General features: G+C 41.5%; 1 protein-coding gene across 1 annotated transcript; it reads left to right on the top strand.

The window, feature by feature from the left end:
• The first annotated feature begins 1274 nt into the window (after positions 1 to 1274).
• Positions 1275 to 19329, top strand: gpia (glucose-6-phosphate isomerase a). The gene is made up of 18 exons (XM_079560413.1): positions 1275 to 1609; positions 4587 to 4677; positions 7470 to 7538; positions 7657 to 7776; positions 7944 to 8027; positions 10037 to 10183; positions 10265 to 10336; positions 10410 to 10454; positions 10531 to 10584; positions 10657 to 10717; positions 10792 to 10835; positions 12352 to 12504; positions 14069 to 14198; positions 14268 to 14344; positions 17018 to 17146; positions 17329 to 17404; positions 17505 to 17571; positions 18992 to 19329. Exons 1-18 carry the CDS (start codon positions 1491 to 1493, stop codon positions 19110 to 19112), a joined length of 1659 nt encoding a protein of 552 aa, XP_079416539.1. The 5' UTR covers positions 1275 to 1490; the 3' UTR covers positions 19113 to 19329.
• The last annotated feature ends 6099 nt before the right edge of the window (positions 19330 to 25428 follow it).

Genomic DNA, 25428 nt, shown 5'->3' with positions numbered 1-25428 from the left:
CAACCACTCTCACACTTTACCTTTACATTCACCCAGGCTTGTTCCCAAACTGTCTCCCATCCAAGTATCGACCAGGCCCTTCCTGCTGAGCTTCCGAGATCTGACGGGATCGGGCAGAGCAAAGGCCATTTGATGCTGTTGGGTCCAGGGGCAGCATTCAAGAAAGTTCAGCTCAAATAAATGATCCATTTTTCATCCATTCATTTTCTTCCGCTTTATCCGGGGCCGCGTCGTGGGGGCAGCAGTCTCAGCAGAGATGCCCAGACTTCCCGATCCACGCTCACCTCCTCCAGCTGTTCTGGGGGGACCCTGAGGTGACACCAGGCCAGCTCGGAGACATAGTTCCACCAGTGCGTCCTTGGTCTTCCACGAGGCCTCGTCCCAATAGGACATGTCTGGAACACCTTCTGAGGGAGGCAACCAGGAGGCATCCGGAACAAATGCCCGAGCCACCTCAGCTGCTCCTTTCGACGTGAAGGAGCAACGACTCTATTCCGAGCTCCTCCTGGGTAACCTCACGCCCAGCCATCTTCATTTCGGCCGCCTATATCCGCGATCTTGTCCTTTCGGTCATTACCCAAATCGCATGACCATAGGTGAGAGTGGGAACGTAGATCGATCAGTAAATCGAGAGCTTTGCCCCGACTCAGCTCCCTCTTCACCACGACAGTCCGATACAGCGACCGCATCACTGCTGACTCTGCAAATAAATCTAAATAAGTCTTTTATGGAATAAATTAACATTAAAAATAATAATTGAACAATTTGATTTAACATTAAAATTCTCTGGTTCTATACAACAATTATTTTAGTGTAGGTATCGTTCCGGTATCGTTAGGTAACCCTAACCCCAACCTAACCCTAAGTACTGGTATCAGAAAAAAATATAGCGGTACCCAGCCCAACCCTGGGAGGGTCATACTTGGTCAACAAGCTCCGAGCAGACAAAACATATGTGTTGTGCTGCCTGATGTGTAGCATTTTCATTCTAAACAAAACCCTCTCCTTTCTGAACTGAGTTGCAAAACCCAAGTAGATTTTGCCATTCACCATCAATGCATGTAGCCTATGCTTTTGTTTTCAGGTAACTAGAAACAAATCTGGCCCAAACCTTGACAAATATTGATGATTTCATTCAGAATATGAATTAACAAAAGGTGCACGCTTGTTACTCTTGTACTCTATTTTGCCGATGTCATTGGTGGGCGTGTTTACCGCATCAGTGGGCCAGGCCTGGGCTCTTATTGGTCGGCGTTGTTCCTCCTCCCGCCCCTGCACAGTCTGTCCTCTACACGGCTGCGTCCTGCGCTCCTGCTGCTGCTGCTGGTGCTGCTACTGCCGACCACACATCACCATTATCTCCCACTCCCAAAAACCTCCCAAACCAGCGCGACTTACGGACCCATTTACCCAGCGAGCAGGCACCAAACTCCGGGGGACCGCTCCTGTGCATCACCGCCGATCAATCCGCCGCAAATTTCCCACACAAAATGGCACTTTCGAGCGACCCAAACTTCAAGAAGCTGCAGCAGTGGTACAAAGCCAACGCTGCGAGCATGAATATGAGGGAGATGTTTGACAGCGATCCCAGTCGGTTCAGCAAATTCAGGTAATGCTCCTTCTTTTATAAGAGCTTGATTTAGGCCTGGGGTGGTTGATTTGACTACAAACCTGCTTCCTGGGTCAGACAGGCCTGGTTTTTCCCATGTTTCTCCCTTATTTAGCCCTCATTTAGTCAATGGGATATAGTGGGCGTGGGGGAAACACTAGTGAAACGTGACTTGTCTGGCATTTTACTGAATTGCAAAGGAGACAGACACGCGTGCCCTTTTCCCTGGGCCCCAGGCGAAAGCAGGTGCATCCACTCAAACCATTGTAACTCTCATCATCCGTCCACAATTCCTGTTTATTTTTGCAAAATAGCAGCAGCCACAAGTGTGAAACCTGCATCCTTGATCTGTACCCGAGTTAATGGCAAGGTCATAGTTTTATTTCTCCGCGTTTTCCCTCAATGCGTGAAATAAACTCTTGTAAATCGCCCGACACGTCCATCCACTCTTAGTCAATCCAACACAGGTGCTGTAGTTTGTGATCATTTGGTGTCAGGCCTGATTTGTCAGTGGATTAGGTAATGGTGCTAGTCCGCTAGCGCTAAATGCTAATGTCACGGCTTCCATTATCGGACAATGCAATAATTGTGACATCTTGCGCACTTTTTAGTGGATGAAACTTCGTATTCCGCAGTGTTGCCGTCATGGGGAGCTTTTAACCGTGTCTTGGAATTTGTACTCCATTTTATATCATAAATTAAAGGACTTTTATTAGGGCTAACGCGAGCTCGTGATAGAGCTCATATTAAATTTATTCCAAAATTATAGGTGCTAGTTATCAATCTCTTCAAATTACTTCATAAGTGACTCCCTGATATACAGATTTTACACAGATAGTATTTGACCTGAATCTTAACCTTCCATTTAATTAAAAATACACATGTAGAACGATATAACTAGTTTCTTTTGTGTACCTGTTGAGTGCCATGTAAAGTTCTGATGCTAACAATATGCTAATGAAGCTAACTATGCTAATGAGCGTTGAGTGTTGGAGTGTAAAATTACTTTTGAACGTATTTACATAATGTTTTTTTCAATACGTATTTGCATTTACTATGACAAAATAAAACATTATAGCTGGGAAGAAATGGTTCAACATCCTTGTTTGACACATTTGGAAGCTATATTTTATGAATAAGATAACTATTCATTTAGCTAGCATTCAGCTATTGAACTTGAAGAGTTTAGCATTCTGATCTACAGGCATTTAATCTGCGTTTTTACCCCATGTGCCTCATTATTTGTGATGGTAAAGCTTTATGACAGCTGCTGGTTTCATAATGTCAGGTCTTTTTCGACATGCAACATCATTTCTTTCATTAGCCTTTCTCCCTCACGTTGGGAAATGCACCGGGACATTATGTGCCCGGTTGGCGCGTGCACACACGGATGCCAGCGGGTTGTGTGGATGCGTTTACATAAAGTCCCCGTGTGTCTACGTGCGCTGCAGCACACCATCCTCTGAGTCAGAAGAAACCTCACTGTGATGGAGAGAGAACAGGGGCGTTTAATCCCCCTCTTTTCAGAAACACCATATTTGTTCAATTCATAAAATGTCTTAAGTGAGCTTTTCTTTCAGATCCTTTTTTCCCCCTCTTGGTTATGATATTACAAATTTAGTGGGATGATGCATGTGTAGAAAAAGCTGTCAGGGAGCATGAGGTTTGGAACAAAAACCAAACAGGAGATTATGTAGTGACGGAGAACATGCTTCACTGGATAATTTTGGGTTGGGTTAGACCTTTATGAATATGAAATTGCCGGTCAGGTGTGGAGTTATCATATTATATTATTTTGTTAGTAAATTTAGAGAATTAAGTTAGTATTAATAGTATTAGTATTAATTTAGATAACTTTACATTTATACTATTATCTTTAGGGCTGGGACGATCCACTTTTGTCACAATCCGATACGTCTCACGATACTCAGGCCAATCCGATACGTATTGCGAAACAGTTAATAGTTATAAGTAATATGTTTACCTTTTTAAAATGTGTAAGGTCATGTGTCCAAAGTTTATAAACCAAATGTGTTAAGACTAAGTGCATTAATATAAAAATTGCGATACTTGGTATTCCAGCACAAAGTATTGCAATCCAAGTCCGATCCGATATTTTGTCCCAGCCCTAATTATCATATTTAGTCAAGGTCCTTTGAGTCATGGAGCTTCTCCCACATGAACAAAGCTCAGACTTGTTCCTTTAGCAATAAATGATATAAGGTTCTTTCAAACTGTCAGTGGAAGTTTTAATGATTTTAGTATCTTAAATTTTATTTTGTCATATCGAAGTTTCAGGCTCATGGAAAATCACTTTGACTAAAATTGTGACAAAATATTTGAATTGATGAAATTAACACAGGCTATAATGTTTAATGGACAGCTGAAGTTAACAGATTGGTCTCATTTAAAGCACTCTGATGGTGACATTGCTGCTCTTTTCTGCCAATTTCCTTTTTTGATTTCAACCACAACTCAAAGTCCCTTATCATTTTAGATCCATTTGCCTTTTTTTAGTATAATGTCGAAGCATGGTCAGCTCTAGGCTACATAAACGTTGGGTTGTTGTGTTTGAATGCAGGGAGAATCACCTCTGTTCTATTTTCTCTATGTGTTGGGTTACTCACAGCAGAGAAAGTCATTCACCCATAAAAACCTCGCCTCCAGTGAGTCATACTATTAATGCACTACAGCGTGTAAGATCATGTACTGAAACTGTCTGCTCGTGCTGAAAGGAATTAAAGGAAAAGAATTCATACGGCTGCATTGTATTGGGTATCTTCTTAGCTTCTGTTTCACCCACAGGGGGCGCTAACCTCAGAAGATTCTACATCCCCTATTTGGGTGTTATATTGCACAGCCCAAGAGCCAAAATGCTGTATTTGTTAAATCTCATCCGCTTAATGCCTTTGCTGCTAATGGTGAAAGGCCTGATTTGATTTCGATAATGACTTTCTATTTGCGTGCCTCCCTGCAGCACCACCCTCGAGACCGACGATGGACCGATTCTCCTCGATTTCTCCAAGAACCTCATCAATGAAGACGTCATGGCCATGCTGTTCGAACTGGTCAGTACCGCACCCCACATGACGGTGCTTTTTAGGAGGTTCTCAGACCCTTTACATAAGTCACAGAAACTGGAAACACGGAAGGCAAAGTTAATGTTTTAATTTTTGTTGCAGTGGTTAGGTTAGGGACCGTCAATAAAGTAAGTTTATTTCTAAAGCGCTTTTCATACGTAAAATCAAAAACACCTGTACAAGAGAATAGGAAATGGGATAAATTACCAAACAACCCGATTGGAGAAAAAGTTATTTTTCCTCCTATAGCTTTAAAGACATTTGGCCCGCTGACCCCAAACCACTTTTGAATACCAGGACTTCTTCTGGGCTTCTGGGCTAAGGCCTTGAAATTCTGCTTCAAATCTTCTATGGTATAAGTGTTTACCTTAATAAATCCTTTTTGTAGATCCTCTGAGGGTAATACAAGTGTTGTGGGATGATTGGAGAGTCTTACATCTCCCCCTGGTGTCTCTGACCCGTAGGCAGGAAAGCTGCAATTGTGGTTTTCTGGCCAGAGTCGCCAATACACACTAGTGGAATCACGAAGGAGAAGCTAACTGCGGGCTAGCGCCACTTAAATAGTATTTACAGCCAAGTTTGAATGAAAAAAAATGATCTCCATTGTGTCATTGGATGTACAATATCCCTCTCTCACTTTATCTTTTCTGTCAGCGCAGTATTTACTCTCACGGACATTTAATGAGTAAAAAATCAGAACATGCTACGACACCTGCCGTGGCGCTTATGGCCTCTAGGAGCATTTTAGTACTGCGCTTGACCCACAGACCCCAAACCACTTGTACCCACTCTGGGATACTTTTAGGGCCCTAAATCTGATCCGTAAAGGAGGAGTCACTTTCTATTACTTTGTGGGTCATTTACAGAATGTTAAAATTAAATTTCACTAAGAAGACAATTAAAATCAATTAAACAAATGGTTATTAACCAATGGTTATTTAAAATTGCTTAAATGTGACGAGTACATGGCTAAATGGAACAGTTTAGAGTCTGGATTGGTGCATTGCTAATAGTTGGAAAACTAAAGCCATCATTGTTCTTGGCACTACTTCCTCCTTTCCAAAACCCTGCTCTGTCTCTTTAAACTAATGACTGCCCCGTCTCATCCCCTTTAAGCTCGTAGCTCTTATAGAAAAACGACTTGATCCTTTTTTTTAATCCAATTTTCACTCCCGCTCTCTCAGCATGTCGACACAAACACGGCTCCACAGCTTCTGGTCATAAAACTCTTCAATAATTAGATTTAACTGCAGATAAATGACTTTGGTTTACCTTTTGACCAGGGAAGTTGTGGCAGTTTTCTCTTTTGCAACACTTTCTTTGCAAACATTTCCTTGCACCATCGGCCATTGCTTCATTGTGGCTGCATTGTGTTAAAACATTGTGTTAAAATCTTCAGAATGAGGCAACGTAATGTAACCGTGCCCAAACAATGAGGTTCCTGGTTTCAGTCTGGGTAAACGGGAACAAAGGCCTTTATTGTGTTTGTGCATAGTTTAGTCGCTTGAGAAATTTTAGAATTTCTCACAGAAATGACACATGAGCGGTTGGTCTATTTAGAGACAATTAAATATTATATTGTAGATATGCTGTATTAAGCACTTTTCCTGTTGCTTTCATGCTTTATTAATTAATTCTGCATATTTCATTGTGGATTCATAGCCTTTGTAGCCACTGATTCCGTGCCTGCTGAAGTACAGGGTTCTCTGACCATTAGCTCACCAATGGGTTTCAACTTTTCCACATCCTCTTGTTGGTTCCCATTTTAGATGCATTTTCTATTTGTACTGAACATGTTTAACACTCTCAAAGCTTTTAGGTAAAAATAGTATAAATCTGAACTCCTCTATAAGGTGGGATGAATGACAAAGCACTTACTTCCTATAAAGGTCAAACTCCTGTAAAGAAAAAATTAAGTAATATACTGTTCATTTAAAATTTCCTGGTGGTTCCATGGTATTTGTAGTGAGTAGCTTTAATTTTGCCTACAATTAGGAGGTTTGACCCTTGATGAAAATCTCCTATGCTGTTGTGTACCGTGACTTTGATTTTAATTGACCATCTAAAAATGTCCAAATACTGTACGTAGCAGCAAGCCAAGCGACCCTTTGAGTGCGTAGTTGTACTAATACTCTGGACAGAGAAGCAAAACACTGACACAACCTGAAAAGTTCAGCCTAGCCCTGGACTGTATCTTCACAATGGTTTCAGCTGTTTTTATAGACTTCTCTGAAGGAGAAAAAGGTCCCAGAATGGAGTCCTCTGATTGGATTAAAGGGATATTTCAGGATTTTTGACATGAGGCCTCATTTCAGAGTTATCCAGAGTGTTGCTGATTTCTGGAGATTTTTTTTTTTGTAATTCATGCAGTTCTTGTATTTGAAGAGTTTCGTGGCGCTAGGCTAGTGCAAGGCTAGTGCATTTCTATGGTATCAGCTAGCCTGCATTAAAAACAGTCTGACCCGCTCCACAGTGCACCTGAGGCAAAGCACTTATAACACCAGACTAACCATATAAATGTCTGTGTCCATAGAATCATTTTTGGAATATAACTGACGTTGCATCACATGAATGATCACATTTTGAGGGACTATTTTCTAGCAGATCACTCCGCCGCTGCGTAGCTTATACAAATATAAGGTGTATATGCTCAAATATAAGGTATTTTAAATGCAAAATGGTTAAAATTACTCTATCGACATTGACAAAATGTAAAGGTTATAGAAGGTGTCATTACAAAAGAGTGCTTGTTTTAAAAGCTTTTTTGTTTTTGTGTCCAGGCCAAGTCTCGAGGAGTGGAGGACGCCAGAGACAAGATGTTCTCTGGAGAAAAGATCAACTTCACCGAGGTAAAGAAGCAACCACCGCTTTGTAAACCATGTGTGCCTTCACTGTGACACACATAGTTCTGCCTGTGTCCGGTTTCCCCTGTTGATCTTTAACATTTGTTTTTCGTTTGCTCCTTAGGGCCGTGCGGTGCTCCACATTGCGCTGCGTAACCGTTCGAACTCTCCGATCCTCGTCGACGGGAAAGACGTGATGCCGGAGGTGAACCGAGTCCTGGACAAAATGAAGGCCTTCTGCCACGTACGTTACTACAGTCAGTCCAGGACTTAACAATGAAGAGATTTGGTGAACTTTCTGAGCACATCCATCCTCTTAAAACACTTGAACTCTTGAAGAAACCTTTGAAACGCCTGCTCTGACCCTGTGGACTCTAAAATGATCCATTCTCTGTTTTCTGTGTGTTTCAGAGAGTTCGCAGCGGAGAGTGGAAGGGCTTCAGCGGGAAATCCATCACTGACGTCGTCAACATTGGCATCGGAGGATCAGACCTGGTGAGGGCACTAACCGTCTGATTGTGGTGAAGCTGAAATAGTCGACTGGACTGAGTTTGGTTGAGTTTTGCTTCTATTCACAGAAGCTTCTTGGGTCCAAATGCTACACTAGACCCCAAGCTAGAGATATCAGGCCTCTTCTAGGAGGAGGGAACAAGACTGACAACAAATCATCTCTTATGCTACGATTCTGCATTAGAGGGTTAGCGGAGGAACTTTAGAGTTAACCCTGGTTTTGCTGTTCTTCTACAAAGCTGGTAAATTTTCCCTCATGGAAATATGCCCTTGGTGCAAAACCTGGTCTGGCCCAGGTTTAGTTCCAGCTTAGATAGTAAGACTCTTTTGGGTGACAAAGCGGAGGATTCTCTCCTATGATTGGTCGAACTCTGTGGTGTACGGAGGGAAGAGGAGGAAGAATCTTGAGCAGTGATGAGAGGGAGAAGTCTTTTACTTGAAAGCGAGTGTGGATTTATTTAGTAGGGACATTGTGTTGTAACTTCTATGCATGTGTCTGACGCAGATTGTAGATGATGAAAAAGGCTTATTTCTCACGAGTGTTGCATTTCAGTTGTAACAAAGATTGTGTGTCTTCTGGTTGAGACTCGTGCTGTTCATGGCACTGTAGGGCTAGGCAATTAATTGATACTTTGGTCAATCTCAATAATCGTCATATAGGACTGCATAAGGACAGGTTTACATTCATTTCTTTGGCACAAACGGTTCCTAGTTTGGGAGTTTGGACAAGACGATGAAAGACGTATGTGTTAAAGGAAACTGGTGGAAAGCATTTGTTTGTTTTTTTAAGCTTGGATTTGAATAAAAGATGTATCCAATTTTAAGAATCAGCAAGATGCATTTGATTTATTATGAAAAAAATAAAATCGAATTGAAAATCGAGATTGATCAATATGGGGAAAATAATGGTGGTCAATTTTTTTCAAAATCGCCCAACCCTATGGCACTGTGTAATTTATTTGTCATGTGATGGATTCTCCCCTCCTGGAACCGCCACCTTAACATGGCGGGGGGGTTTGAGCACCTGACGGATCCTGGGTAGCCTGACTGACTTTAATTATGTATTTATAAATACATATAAATACAGTCTGGAATTGTGGTAATAGGATGCAATTTCCAAATCGAACTGGAGGCGGGGCTAACGATCGCGGTTTGAATGAGAGCGAACCAATCAAGCACAAAGCGACTTACGCTTTGCGTTCACGTCCTCCACCATGATAGTTTGTAGTCCACACGTGCAGTCGAGTAAATGCTCCGGTGAAAGCCCTCAGAGCAGCTTCTTGCTGTGGCTTTAACGGCAAGTCCAGCTCATTAAAAACAGAAGAAAGGGCACTGGTAAAAGATAATAATCATAATCATAATCATCTTCACTGTTTTGGTTCCACAATTCCAGACTCTATCCCCATGTATCTCTTAACATGGAGTATCAGTGTGGCTCGTGCCAGGCTACTTCCTGGGAGCTCGGTTGTCGGGGCCTTTGTGCCCCTGGTAGGGTCTCCCATTGCAAACAGGTCCTATAGGTGACGGGTCAGACAAAGAGCACTTCAGAAGCTCCTTATGAGAGATCAACAGGCCTGGTTAATCGTGAGGCCGTCCTTCTGTGTGGACCCTCCACCTCCAGGAGGAGCCAAAGGGGCTGGTGTAATGTGTTTTGGGCAACTCGGACGGCTGCCCCATAACCCGGCAACGGACAAGTGGAAGAAGATGGATGGATGGATTCTGATAATCAGATGAACTGTGTCTCTTCCATGATCGGTGGCTTGGCGCAGACTCCTCCTGTTCCATATGAACACACTTACAAATCCTCAGAGAAACCCAGGGTTAACTAAACCGACACTAACCCGCTCTGTAGTAGCACTGATCCAGAAGCTCCATGCTTGTACTGCTCACGTCACTCTTCCTGACACTGGATGGATGACGCTACATTACTCTGTCGCTGGGCATGGACTGGCTTCCTCAAACTTAAAACCCTGTGATTGTGTGTGCCTCTCTAGGGCCCCCTGATGGTGACGGAGGCGCTGAAGCCATACTCAGACGGAGGTCCAAACGTGTGGTTCGTCTCAAACATCGACGGGACTCACATGGCCAAAACGCTCAAGCAACTCAACCCAGAAACTACGCTCTTCATCATCGCATCCAAGGTAACTGGTAACATTTCCTAAATAATTGCTGCCACGTAACCATTAAGGTGAAAAGGCTCTAGTAATTCTTCTTTCCCCTAGACTTTCACGACTCAAGAGACCATCACCAACGCAGAGTCGGCGAAAGAGTGGTTCTTAAAAACGGCTAATGACGTGAGTGAAGTTTTTGTGTCTCACTCACAAAGAAATGTCTGGTGTAAATCTTATAACGTGTTCTCCTTCACAGGCATCAGCTGTGGCTAAACATTTCGTGGCTCTTTCCACCAACGCAGTAAGTGACGTTTACCTTTGCATGTTTTTTGTTTATGTGTTCAAAACGTTATTCTGAGAGTCTGTTCACTCTTCAGGCGAAAGTGAAGGACTTTGGCATCGACACGGCAAACATGTTTGAATTTTGGGATGTAAGTCTAAGGAAGTAGTTGTATTTCTTTGCCTTTTGGATTGTGTAAAGTAATTCCTGTGTGTTCCCTCAGTGGGTCGGTGGTCGTTACTCCCTGTGGTCGGCCATTGGACTGTCCATCGCTCTGCACATAGGTAAGAACGGCCTTTACAGAACACGGTCATAGACAATAGATCTGTTCATTTTTAATTTTAGTTTTTTTGTTCAGGATTTGAAAACTTTGAGCAGCTTCTCGCCGGAGCTCACTGGATGGTTTGTACTTTTCACATTTCTGAAGAAACACTCACTATAGAAACAAATTTGAACCGTCCACTTCTGAAAATATCCACATTTTGAAAGTTAAATGAGCAGAGCAGACCACAGCCTGTTTGTGGATACTTGCAAACGTTGTCCATTTTCTAAAAACAGTATAAAAAGTGAAGAAAAGCGCCAGTGAGCAGCTTTGTTACTTGTAGTGACTCTGCAGCTAACACACTGTAGAGTCTGAATGCTTTTATGTGAACAATAACTCCAGTATCTCCCTTATTTTATTATGGAGTAAATGTAACGGTACTTTAATACAATTTTACTCAACTAGAAATAAAATGTGGTGACTCAAATTATAGTAAGTAAAATAAAATTACATAAATAATATTGCTTTGTAATTGTTCTAACCATGACATTGTCTTGGTTTAGTGTAATTTAAGTTTTGGTGTTAGATTTAAGGAAATGAATTAAAACAGTACTAAGTCACTTTACTACCTTTTTTAATAAATCCTTTCCGTAGTCCCTCTGGGGGTAATACAAGTGTTAATGAGATGATTGGGGGGTCTTTCATCTCCCGCTGGTGTCTCTGGCCAGAAAACCACAATTGCAGCTTCTCTGCCTCCGGGTCAGAGTCACCAATACACACTAATGGAATCACGAAGAAGAAGAAGAAGCTAACAGGCTAACGAGCAAAGCTAAATGCGGGCTAGCACCACTTGAACAGTATTTACAGCCAAGTTTGAGTGGAAAAAAATCTCCATTGTGTAATTGGATGAACAATATCCCTCTGTCCCTTTGTCTTTTCTGTCAGCGTAGTATTTACACTCACGGACAATTAATAAGTTAAAAAAAACGCAACATGCTACAACACCTGCAGTGGCGCTTATGGCCTCTAGGGGCAAGAAGGCCTTAAAGGTACAATAAAAAAACACACATTTTGACACTTGTGATTTACTCTCGGTGGAAAGAGTAAAATGTCTTAGTGAAGTAAGAGTACTATACTTCGACTTGAGTAATATCATGTTGAAGTAAAAATACTGCATGATAAAACTCTTGAGTAAATCACTGTGGAAACTACACTGCCTACCCAAAAAGTCACACTCTAATATATTTAGTTGTTCTTTCTGCAATATCAAAACAGACAGTTTTGCATTAATTTTTCACCAAGATCTTGTATGTATCTGTACAAATGTGTTACAAATGCAGTATAACAAGTAAGGCAAGGCAAGGCAAGTTTATTTGTAGAGCACAATTCATACACAAGGCAATTCAAAGTGCTTCACAGTTGCATAAATACAAGAAAACAAATAGAATCAATAAAAAACATCAACATAAAATTAATCAATTACAGTAAAAGGCGAGAGCGCGGATAAAATACTTTCAGTCATATGCATCGGTAAAAAGAACTGTTTTCAGCCTGGATTTGAACATTGTCAGAGTATAAAAGTGTCACTACTTGTTTTACCATTATGAAGTAGAAACCTGTAATGTTAATTTTGCTTCTCTTGCGTTTTCTCCTCAGGACAGTCACTTCCGGAGCACCCCTCTGCAGGAGAACGCTCCGATGCTGCTGGCGCTGCTCGGGGTCTGGTACGTGAACCTGTTCGGGGCCGAGACGCAGGCGCTGCTGCCCTACGACCAGTACATGCACCGCTTCGCCGCCTACTTCCAACAGGTACCAGACGACCGTGTACAGGCAGTTTAACACTCCAGGGACCTCATTTATAAAGCTCACGTACGGACAAAAGCACAGGTGTCTTCGTCAAGCTTAGGCGACTTCAAGGTTTTCCAAATCAGGGCCATTCAGAGCCGACAAAGCTCCAGCAGTGTAAAGACTGTGGAGCAGAGGAGCCCTTGCTTATACATGGAAATTTGACAACAGAGTTGATCCAGGGCACAAACCGCCTCATCATAAAACCCTGACGTACAGCAAGCTCAAGAAACAATATCTGAGTGATTGAAAGCCCAGCGAGCTTATTCTGTTTCAGGAAATTTGAGATGCTTGAACAACACTGGCAAATGTCACAATCAGCTTCTGAAAGGTTCTAAACGTGCATTTTCAGAAGTTTTATTGAGACGCTGCCCTGGGCCAATATACTTGATCAGAGAAGCGGCTGTAACACGTCAGTTCCACAGCCTTGGGATCATTTGTGAATGAGTGAATAACATAATTTTTCTGACATGTATGTAATTTGAGAGTGACTTATGAAAGATTAAAGGGATATTTCATTTCCTAGTTATCCAGAGTGTTGCTGGTACCTGGAGATATTTTTTTTTTGTAATTCATGCAGTTGTTATGTTTGAAGAGTTTCGTGGCGCTAGGCTAGTGCAAGGCTAGTGCATTTCTATGGTATCAGCTAGCCTGCATTAAAAACAGTCTGACCCGCTCCACAGTGCACCTGAGGCAAATCACTTATAACACCAGACTAACCATATAAATGTCTGTGTCGAATATAACTGACCTTACATCACATGAATGATCGCATTTTGAGGGACTATTTTCTAGCAGATCACTCCGCCGCCGCGTAGCTTATACTGTACAACCACGAAGCAGATGCTGCTCAAATAGAATGTTTAACCATTTTGCATTTAAAATAACTTATATTTAATGCAGGCTAGCTGATACCATAGAAATGCACTAGCCTTGCACTAGCCTAGCGCCACAAAACTCTTCAAATATAAGAACTGCATGAATTACAAAAAAAATATCTCCAGAAATCAGCAACACTCTGGATAACTAGGAAATGAGGCTCTATGTCAAAAATCCTGAAATATCCCTTTAAGGTTCAGTTTCAGTCCTGTGAGGAGTCTGTTTGGGTTTTATGAAAAGAAATTGAGTGACTTTATGAGCATTTCAAATCCTGTGTGTCCGATCATGCTCTGGGTTACCAGGGCCTATGGCTGAAACTTAAAAACTAAAAAAAGTAAAACAAAAAAACATTGTTTTACCTGCATGAATTTAAGTTTTCTTATAAACCTTCATATGGACATTTACAATAGCTTTTTTATTATAGCACTGTCTTTTTACATAGATTTTAAATGGGGAAATTGCAACTTCAAGGTCCTCATATTGTTGTAACACTTTCTCCACATACGTTAAACCTAAACCCACAAGTGTCAGTAATATTTTGAAGGTTTTGTCATATGGATTTTCAATTTCTAATATCTAGTCTGTTGAACCCAAAAAACAAAGCAGAATTAGATTTTTTACCCAGAATTGTTTCCTGCGCGTGTTCCAGGGCGACATGGAGTCCAACGGTAAATACATCACCAAAGACGGCAGCAAAGTGAACTACAGCACCGGCCCCATCGTGTGGGGGGAGCCAGGGACCAACGGGCAGCACGCCTTCTACCAGCTCATCCACCAAGGTCAGACTCCGCTCTCCTGATGCACGGCCGAGAGAATCAACTCATGACCGCGCTCTGTCTTTGTTACAGGGACGAGAATGATTCCATGCGACTTCCTCATTCCAGCGCAGTCCCAGCATCCAATCAGGAACAACCTCCACCACAAGGTAAAAACAGGACATGTAGATCTAAACTGTCAAAACTGCAGCTACTACCTCTGTTAGACGCATTGCCAACAAAATACAACACTAGCAGCAACAATTAACAGACTGCTTTCTACTTTACTTTCTGACGTAATTCCCCGACAGGCACTCAACGAGTTAAAAGTTGAATAAAGTAACATTGACTGTATTTTTCGGACTATAAGTTGCACCAGCCGTTCCTCTAGCTTTTAGCCCACAGTTTCTTCATCGCAGTAAGAGTGACCTACGCATTTCGTTAGTTCCTCACAAGTTTCTCTCTCACGCCAAATGTTCTTGCTGCTGCTTGATTGTTTTTTTTTTAATCAATCTTCAGTGGTACAAGAGTAGCAGATACTGGTACACAAGGCCTAGAGCGCCCTCTAGTGGCTGTCGGTGTGAAAATAACAAATGATATATTGTATAAATTATATCGATCTACATTCGCACCCTCACCTATGGTCATGAGATCTGGGTAATGACGGAAAGGACAAGATCGCAGATACGAGTAGCCGAAATGAGTTTCCTTCGCAGGGTGGCTGGACGCACCCATTGAGATCAGGTGAGGAGCTCAGTTACCCGGGAGGAGCTCGGAGTAGAGTCGCTGCTCCAAGTCAAAAGGAGCAGCTGAGGTGGCTAGGGCATCTGTTCCAGGCATGTCCTATTGGGACAAGGCCTCATGGAAGACCCAGGACACGCTGGTGGGACTATGTCTCCGAGCTGGCCTGGTGTCGCCTCAGGGTCAGAACAGCTGGAGGAGGTGTGTGTGGATCAGGAAGTCTGGGCATCTCTGCTGAGACTGCTGCTGATAGATGGATGTGATGATTATATATTTTGATATATACAAGTTGCACCCCTAGCCATACTATGAACAAAAACAAAGTGCAACTTGTGGTCCAGATTATATGGTAGCCCAAAATATTGCATGTTTTTATCCAATATATTTCTAGTCGATATTAATTGGTAGCGATGTTGTACATTGATGTGTTGCCAGGATCGATGCAGAGACATAACATTGATATATCTATTAAATGGATGAATTGTTACTCCCCTAAAATAGGCATACAAAAAAAGTATTGTTCAGGTATTTCTATTGACTCTAGTGACTCTTTTGGGCACAAGTCTTTATGGGAAATGGGATGTTTGTCTCATCTCATTTTAATGTCTGAGAATGAGTTGATCTCTGGCTTCTTTCAAGTGTGAGATTGTTTACTGTGGAGAAATATCAGTCTGCTCTTTGTATCATGTCTTAAAATCGCTTGACGCTCATCTCTAGGAACAGATTGGTCACAATTATGGCCGTGTCTACCATTGAGGTCACAGAGGTCCGGACCTCGGTAAAATTTTAGCTTTTTTTTTTTTTTTACACATTGAATCCTTTACTGCGCAAATCAATGTTGTAAACACGCGCTAATACAGGCGGAAGAGCCTCTAGTTCAGACGTGGATGAGCTTGTTATGAACCTAAATGTGTCCACTCTAAAACCGAACCTCATGAGCTGCTTTGGACCCGAGTGCGTGAAACTCTGCGGAGGCGCGTCTGAGGCTGTGCGTCAGCCTCACAACAGCAGCGCCTTTAGCATGAACCCGCCAAAGTTTGATCCAGATGCATTTTTTTGCTCTCTGTCAGAAAGAGAGAGGAACTAGTGCCTCAGACTGACGGTGACTTCATTTCTAACAGGAGTTTTCCTCATTCTGATCTGAGGAGCGAGAGGAGGAGAAGCGTCTGTGCCTCATCATTGCTCCTCCTCTGCTACTGACTTTGTTTCTGTCTCATGCAAAGATTGTCCTGCGTATAAATGATCTTCGCTTTAATGAGAGCTTAAACCAGCGCATTCACCTTTGTAGCGACCAGTGGTTTGACAGTGAGGGCGACGCAGAGGGGGCGGGGCCAGAGCGCAGAGTGTGATGTTCAGAATGAGCCAAAGCAAAACACTCAGCTTTACCCATTCACCCCCACAGCCTCGTTTTCACAACAATTAAAAACGGACATTTTCATTTAATATTTTAGTATTTATTTAGGACAAGACATTCTTATTGCCTCTCACTCAGGTGAGCCAAAATGTTTGGAAAACCTGCTTCACAGTAATAATGGATGAAATAGATGTTAAATAGATATTTTATTTTGTGATATTCATCATGTCACCTAAAACTTCAGTGGGTGCACGGCTGCACCCACTGCCCTGGGGCAGACTGATGGAAGTGAGGCCAGTCTGCACCATCTGCATGTCCGACCACCATCCATTCACTCACCACATTCACTCAGGCTCCTGGTCCCAAACGGTGCAACAAAAAGCAATTTTTGAAAACAGCTTCAGGATGAGACAAAAGTGTTTTTGATCACTTAAAATAAGAGAAATTACATCTGAATCTTAAAAAAAATCCTGGGGGAGAACCCCCAGACCCCCCAGTTTAAAGAATTATCTGGACCTCACTGTTTTTTACATCCTGGCTACAGCCCTGGTCACAATTATGAAAAATGTGTAAAATAATGGATAATCCTTCCGAGCAGAGCCGTACGATTGCGGATTCTGTTTGGGTTTGTCTGCTGGAAACCGGCAACTCTGACGCCAAACTCTGCTTACTATGACTCCAGATGAAAAGAAGCTGAAGCCTCTGGAAGTGGAATGAAATTCATGAAAGATTGTGTGACGTTTTGTAGATCCTGGTGGCGAACTTCCTGGCTCAGACGGAGGCTCTGATGAAGGGGAAGACGTCAGCGGAGGCTCGGGGTGAACTCGAGGCCAGCGGGCTGAAGGGAGACGCTCTGGAAAAGCTCCTGCCGCACAAAGTAAGTCACTTTTACAAAATCCGGCTCAATAATAAAAAGCAAATGCCTCAGAAAGGAAGCTTATTATATAGAAACACTTTTAATGTGGCTCTAGTTTTGTGCTGTCCTGGTCTTGTACTTTGACTTCAGAATATGGACTATTTAGCTGACAATCAAAATGCGTATATTTCTCTCATCTTTAGGTTTTCCAGGGAAACAAACCCAGTAACTCGATCGTGTTCAAGAAGCTGAGTCCGTTCACTTTGGGAGCCCTCGTCGGTGAGTTTTTTACCGTTTGCTGTTGCCATTTTCACCAAAACAACATACAGATGGACTTGCAGAGAACTGTTGCTAAGATGTTTTTCTCTGGTGTTTTCAGCCATGTACGAGCACAAGATCTTTGTCCAGGGCGTGATCTGGGACATCAACAGCTACGACCAGTGGGGGTGAGTTACAGCACATAACCCGTACACTATCATTTTGTATATTGTTAGAGGAAAACATACATGATTCATTCAGCTTATCTACTGCTGCACGTTTTAATAAGCCACCGTGTGGAGCCGTTTCCCCAATAATGACTCTTGACACAGACTCTTATTTCCATTCAAAATAAAACGGCTCCTGAGCATCTTCATGCAGTGAACTGATGTGTTTTCTTGTGGTTTTAACACTGGCTTGGAATATTCAACGCCCAGAATGAGGAATGTTCTGAGATTTGCCACCTGCAAAAGTGCACTGATGTTGCTCAGGAAAATCAGGAAGTGAAACTACTGGATATTTAAATCCAGCTGTTTTAGATGGTGTTGATATTGCATTTTCTAACCCAGTGGTTCCCAACCTTTTTTGTCCCATGTACCCCTTGAGGCATTCATTTATACTCAGAGTACCCCCTAACTCAAAGATCCTGCCAAAATCTTAACAAATTAAGCAACTAAACATGGATTATTCAGTATTTAGTAGAGTGTAATATTCAAAATACAGCAAAAACACTCTCAAAGTCTAGCCTTTTTACTCAAAATCATAATTAAAACTAACTTTTCTTTGAAAGCAATATTGAAACTATCTCTTCCCCCTTTTTAAATCTGAGGTAAGTCCAAGTACCCCCTGCCAAGTGTTCAAGTACCCCAAGGGGTCCCCGTACCCCTGGTTGGGAAACACTGTTCTAACCAACAAATTGTGAGATGGTGATAAATATGTGTTTGAGATTAAACCGAATACCTGCAAAAAGTGTAATGTAAGAATATGAAGCGGCATCAGATAAAAACCTTTTATAGAATGATTTCCTGTCCTGCTGTCCAATGCTTTTTGTAGCTGTTCTAAAGCAGGACCATCTGGAACTTTGAGATCTGATTAATGTGAAGTATTTTCTTCAATGTAACTTAACAAGAATGTTTCCGTGCAGATGTTGATGCTTCATTAAAGGAACAGGCCACCGTTTTTCCAAACTGAGATATGTTCTTACCTGAGCTTAGACGAGTTGATGTGTACCTGTCTGGTCTTTGTGCCCGTGGAAGAGCGTGGTCGCTTCTAACTTCACCCCCGTTTAGAGCTATAGGAATACACTGGGAGAGACCAAATGCTTGTCAATCACGCCCATCGGGATTTCAAAGACAACCCCCCTGATCCCAGATACACGTCTTTGTAAAGGATAGGAAACGTTTTCTGAATGCACAGGCTAATAATGAAGTCGAGTTCGCTGCCTGTTCAAAATAGACTCAGAAAGTAGAAGTTCTGTCCTTTAATTATGTTTTTTTATTGGTATGGACAGTGCGCTGCATCAAACTGAGTAACTGGACTTACATGCTTCAGATTTTCAGTGCTTGTATCAGGATTATAAACTAATCCACACTGAATGTCTCTCCTCAGGGTTGAACTGGGGAAGCAGTTGGCGAAGCAGATCGAGCCCGAGCTGAAGGACGACGCTGAGGTTTCTTCTCACGACTCCTCCACGAACGGACTCATCAACTTCCTCAAGAAGAACTTTTAAAAACATGTCCCCTCCTGTCTCTGTTTCCAAACCACGCTTCCACCATTCCCATGTGAGCACTTTATGTCGTGACCATCACCGTCTAAAAAGGGAATTTTGTCTTTTTTTGCAAAGATTTAAGTTCCTGTGTTTTGTGCAGTTACTGTAGAGCTGACGCGGACCGCACTGACTTTCCAAATAAAAGTAATATAAAAATAAAAGTCTAATGTCACTGAAATGAATGAGTGGTGGTTCTTATCTTGCAGTCACAGGTTCAAACGCCTTCCCACACTTGACCTCATGTCAACAGGCCTAGATCAAGATCAAATCGGGACTAAACCGGGTCTAGAATGTACGATGGCGTAGTAGGGCCATCCTTAGAGGTCATAAGTGCCACTGCAGGTGAGAGGCATATTGTACATCTAATTATACAATTTTTTTACTCAAACTTAGCTGTAAATACTGTTTAAGTGGTGCTAGCCCTCAGTTAGCTTTGCCCGTTAGCCTGTTAGCTTCTTCTTTGTGATTCCATTAGTGTGTATTGGTGACTACGACCCGGTGTCAGTCAAGTTGCAAGGATGGTTTTCTGGACACCAATCATCCCATTAACACTTGTATTACCCCCAGAGGGACTACGGGAAGGATTTATTAGGGTAAACACGTTGCTTAGTACCGCTTTAAAACAAGCAAATCTATGAGGAGAAAATGTTGCAATTTTGCAAGATTTTGAAACATGCAAAGGTGTGAGAAACAAAAATAATCTGCTTAAAAATAAAAGTAGCAAATTTGCCAAGAAAATGGCAAATTCATGAGCCAAAAAGCAACTTTTTTGTTGCCTGGAGCCTCCACGTCCAAGGGTGAGGACATATTCAGAAAAGACTTGACTTAAAACAGCTGACAAAACGTGTGGCAAGTTTGTTTAATTTAAACATAAATTATGATCAAGTCTTGTCAACATCTGTTCTCTAGGGTTAGATGGAAATGAGCTCTGTAGTCTGGGAAAAAGCATCTTATGTTTAAGATGATTGTTCTGTCAAAATTAGATAGATACAGTGCCTCTCGAAAGTATTCATACACCTTGAACTTTTGCACATTTTGTCATGTTTACAACCCTAAACATAAAGATTTTATTTTGATTTTTTTACTGAACGTTCACACACAAGTAACAGACAACTGTGAACTGAAAGCTAAATGATACATGATTCTGTTATATTTTTAAAATAGAAAAGTGAAAAGTGGGGATTGCATAAGTATTCATACAGCATGTATGAATACTTTGTGGAACCCCCTTTTACTGCAATAACAGCAGAAAGTCTTTTGGGTTTGACTCTACAAGATTTGCACATGAAGAGACTGACATTTTAGCCCATTCCTCTTTACAAAACAACTCCAGCTCTGTCACATTAGAAGGAGAGCGTTTGTGAACAGCAGTTTTCACATTATTCCACAGATTTTCAATAGGATTTAGGTCAGGACTGTGACTGGGCCATTCTAACACATTAATATGTTTTTATTGAACCATTCCATTGTAGATTTATCTTTGTGTTTAGGGCCATTGTCCTGCTGGAAGGTGAATCTCCGCCCCAGCCTCAGTTCTCCTTCTGACTCCAGCAGGTTTTCCTCCAAAATGTCCCCGTCTTTGGCTCCATCCATCTTCACAACTATTCTTACAATCTCCCCAGTCCCTGCTGAGGAAAAGCAGCCCCACAGCATGATGCTCCCCCCACCATATTTGACACTGGGGATGGTGCACTCAGGACCATGAGCAGTGTCAGGTTTGCTCCATACATAATGTTTTGCATTTGGGCCAAAAAGTTAAATTTTTGTCTCATCTGACCAAAGCTCCTTCTTCCACATGGAGCTGTGTCCTCCATATTACTTCTAGCAAACTTCAAACAGGATTTCTTATGGCCTCCTTTCAATAATGGCTTTCTTCTTCCACTCGTACATGAAGGCCAGATTTGTATAGATACGACTTATAGTTGTCCCATGTACAGATTCCCCCAGCTCAGCGGCAGGACTTCACAGCTCCTCCAGAGTTATCTTGGGGCACTTGGTTGTATTTCTTACCAGTGCTCTCCTTGTTCGGTCTGTTAGTTTAGGTGAACGACCACGTCTTGGTAAATTGGCAGTGATGCTATACTCTTTCCATTTCTGAATGATGGATTGAACAGTTGCTCCGGAAGATGTTTAAATCTTGGGAAATCTTTGTATAACTTAATGCTGCTTTAAACTTCTCCACAGCTTTATCCCTGACCTCTCTGGTGCTCCTTGACCTTCATGATGTTGTTTAGTGACCAATACACTCCGACCACAGCTCTGAGGGCCTAAAAGAACAGCTGAAATTATACTGAGAGTAGATTACACACAGGTGGCCTCTATTTAATGGTTAGGCCAAGGTGTGAACATTCTGGAGTCATTAGGAATGTTAAAAAGTTAATTTAATGCACTCAGAAAAAGCTGTATGAATACTTATGCACGCCCCACTTTTCACTTTTCTATTTTTTGAAACATAACGGAATCATGTATCATTTTGCTTTCACTTCACAGTTGTCTGTTACTTGTGTGTGAACGTTCAGTAAAAATATCAAAATAAAATCTTTATGTTTAGGGTTGTAAACATGACAAAATGTGCAAAAGTCCAAGGTGTATGAATACTTTCGAGAGGCACTGTATTTTGCAAAAAAAGTGACAAAAATCCAGCAAGAAAGTGACAAAAATTCAGGAAAAAAGTGATAAAAATCCAGCAAAAAAGTGACAAAAATCCAGCAAAAAGTGACAAAAATCCAGCAAAAAAAGACAAAAATCCAGCAAAAAGGTGACAAAAATCCAGCAAAAAAGTGAAAAAAAAAATTCTGGAAAAAAGTGACAAAAATACAGCAAAAAACGGCAAAAATACAGCAAAAAGGTGACAAAAAATCCAGGAAAAAAGTGACAAAATCCAGCAAAAAGTGACAAAAATCTAGAAAAAAAATGACAATTTTGGAGGTTGATAAAGTTTTATGCGTATAACGAAACCTCTTTTTTGCTCAAAAGTTTCAAAATCTCAAAATTAGCTACTTTTTTTTCTCATAGAATTGCATCTTTTTCTTCCCCTGCCACTAGATGGCCCTAATCCACCATCGTAAAAATGAACCTGGTTACCGGTATAGAGGATTTGAAAAGAGAAATTGCAAGACTGGCAAATCTAAAAAGATTCAATGCAGCGAAAGCAAAACTACAAGTTTATGATGAAGACTACTTTTCAGTAAAGCAACAAAGTTTCACTCTAAATCCACGTCAGATTTTTTCATCATTTTTTGGTTGGGTATTCAACTCATTTTTGTAGCTTTTTGTCATTTTTTCGTCAATTTTTTTAATCAAATTTTGGTCTTTTTTTTGGTCATTTTTTGTCACATTTTTTCATCAATTTTTTAAATCAAATTTTGGTCTTTTTTGTCATTTTTTTTTATCACATTTTTGTCATTTTTTCATCCATTTTTCGTCACTTTTTTGTCAATGTTTTCTCACTTTTTTCTCACATTCTATCATTGTTTTAGTCTCAATTTTGTTGCTATTTTCACAGCTTTTTTCCTGAAGCTTTTGGACTGGGGTAAAGCCAAACTGGAGAAAATGTGCTTGGTTGAGGTGGGAGTTAAGGGGTTAAGCATTGGGAGTCGTCTTTTCAAACTCTAATAGAGAGAAAGAACATTCCCACTGCAGAAACGATATTCTTCCTACAGAAGTATGTCGGTGGTTCTGTTAAAGAAGCCTTAGATCGCTGCTTCCTGATTGGCTCTGAAGATTCATATGAAGCGGCATGGAATATGCTCAGTGAACGTTACGGTGAGCCTTTTGTCATTGCTAAGGCCTTTAGGGACAAGTTACACTCCTGGCCAAAAATCACTGGAAAAGCAGAGTAAAGAAAATTTGTGGACTTTTGACAAAGCTGTCAATCTGCAATGACTAACAATGAGAATCTGTAAATTGACAAAAATCCAGCAAAAACGTGCAGCCCGAACCTTCTTGACCCGAACTAAATCCTATGGGCGAAAAGCACATTTATAGACTTGTCTCCAGTTTGTGCTGATTTTAAAGTGATTCACTTCATTTGTTCCGACAAAACTCGACTAAAAATATAAACAATTGTTTGAGTAAATCTTGAGTAAAATTAAAAACATTTTCATTCAAAGACTAGAATTAAAACTAAACTAAAATGTTTTAAAATGAAAAGTCCATTGACGTCTTTTCACAATAAAAGAACAAAATGATACAAAACTTATTGAAAATCTTTGAAAAACAATATTTTATTCTAATAAAGATGAAGTTTTATAATGAAGAAAAACTGAAACTGAAAAACCCAATGAAAAAACAACAAAAAAGTTACAGAAACGATATAAAAATGACTTCATCATTTAACACAACAAAATGAATATTTCCTTTTCCTTTTAGGGCTTGTAACATTTTCACTGCGCACACGCAACACTCTGGTCCTGCACTTCTGAAGGTCAGACTAAGATGATCACATATTTGTGAAAAAAACCTTTCTCACATCAGTAAGATTTAGATGAAGATTTACATTCTATGACCTCCCTTAAAAACATCAGCATCAGTATTTGTAAAACATAAGTCTTTGTGAACGACACAGACATGTTCATGAAGCACATTTGATCTGAAAAGATCTGAAACAAACTCATCACAGCTGTTCCTCTCCAGTGTGGATCCTCTTCATGTGTTTCTTTAGGTGTGATGACACAGTAAAGGTCTTCTCACACTGCTCACATCTGTATGGCCTCTCTCCAGTGTGGATCCTCATGTGGTCTTTGAGGCTGGATGACATAGTAAAGGTCTTCTCACACTGCTCACATCTGTATGGCCTATCTCCAGTGTGGATCCTTATGTGATATTCAAGAAGCTGTGACCGACCGAATCTTTTCCCACACTGCTCACATTTGTACGGCTTTAGTCCATCATGGACTTTCTTGTGTTGGCTGAGAACTGAGAACTGATTAAATGACTTCCCACACTCATCACACCTGTATTCCTTTTCCCCAGCATGTATCTTCCTGTGGTTTTTGAGGCTGGATGACGTAGTAAAGGTCTTCTCACACTGCTCACAGCTGTATGGCCTCTCTCCAGTGTGGATTCTCATGTGAATTTTCAGAACTGCAGACTCAGTAAACACATGTCCACACAGGCCACACTCAAAGGGCTTTTCCCCAGTGTGGATCCTCATGTGTGTTTTTAGGTGGGATGACTGAGTAAAGGTCTTCTCACACTGCTCACATCTGTATGGCCTCTCTCCAGTGTGGATCCTCATGTGGTTTTTGAGGCTTGATGTCAGAGAAAAGGTCTTCTCACACTGCTCACAGCTGTATGGCCTCTCCCCAGTGTGGATCTTCATGTGGTTTTTGAGGCTGGATGACAGACTAAAGGTCTTCTCACACTGCTCACAGCTGTATGGCCTCTCCCCAGTGTGGATCTTCATGTGGTTTTTGAGGCTGGATGACTGAGTAAAGGTCTTCTCACACTGCTCACAGCTGTATGGCCTCTCTCCAGTGTGGAGAATCATGTGTCGTTTAAGATTGCGTGATGTAGTAAATCCTTTCCCACACTGCTCACAGCTGTATATCTTTCCCTGTGTGCGGGGAGTCTGCAGAGGCTGAGCTGGGTCCATTTCTCTGCAGACAGAAACAGGAGTTAGTGTTGTGTCAGTCACATTATTCTGTAAAACACTAAATGTAGTTTGACCTGGTGTGACCCTCCCCCTCCCTCTGTTCTCATTCACACATACAGTATCACCCCTCCCCCATCAGCTCACTGTGAATCAGCAACAAACTCCAAAAGACACTTTGGAAACAGGATTCCTGTAGTTTTGCTCCTCGTTTCAACTGCTGAAAAGCCTGGCTCCAAAGAGTTTTTCTTTTTCTAAAAAGTGCAATGATCCGTGAGACAATGCTGGGCTGTGTATCATAGTTTTAACCAGGGACGTGCACAGATAGAGCCCAGGTGGTGCTCAAGCACCTGCCCCTCTGCCCTGTAAGTGCCCTTCTCAAGACCTGTTTTTTTCTCCCCAATATTAAGTATTATTTATTTTATTGTTCTTAGATATTTGCCCTATTAAGCCAACATGTGCTGAAAATACAGTTTTAATGTTCAACAACATTCCTTCTCTGCCTCTCGAGCCGCGGCGGCGCTGACGCTCCTGATCACAGAAGGGCAGCTGTGCTGTCCCCGCGTTTTCCCCCTGTTTGAGAAGATGGTACAGCCCATCTCTGTGAGACGCGGGGCTAAAGTAAACTGAGTAAATTCGGTAACTTTCTGAACGAGCCAGCGCGACATGACTGGATTATTAAGG

Source organism: Gobius niger, assembly GCF_951799975.1.
Source record: "Gobius niger genome assembly, chromosome: 7".
Lineage (NCBI taxonomy): Eukaryota > Metazoa > Chordata > Actinopteri > Gobiiformes > Gobiidae > Gobius > Gobius niger.
Note: the sequence above shows the minus strand (reverse complement) of the source record. Positions and strands in the feature narration are given on the sequence as shown.

Bases quoted from the DNA above. Each gene is read 5' to 3' on its own strand.
- gpia (XM_079560413.1), top strand. From the start codon at position 1,491: ATGGCACTTTCGAGCGACCCAAACTTCAAGAAGCTGCAGCAGTGGTAC. The intron at 10,455-10,530 runs GTAAGTGACGTT...TTCACTCTTCAG, and splicing joins TGGCTCTTTCCACCAACGCA to GCGAAAGTGAAGGACTTTGG. The intron at 17,147-17,328 runs GTAAGTCACTTT...TCTCATCTTTAG, and splicing joins AAAAGCTCCTGCCGCACAAA to GTTTTCCAGGGAAACAAACC.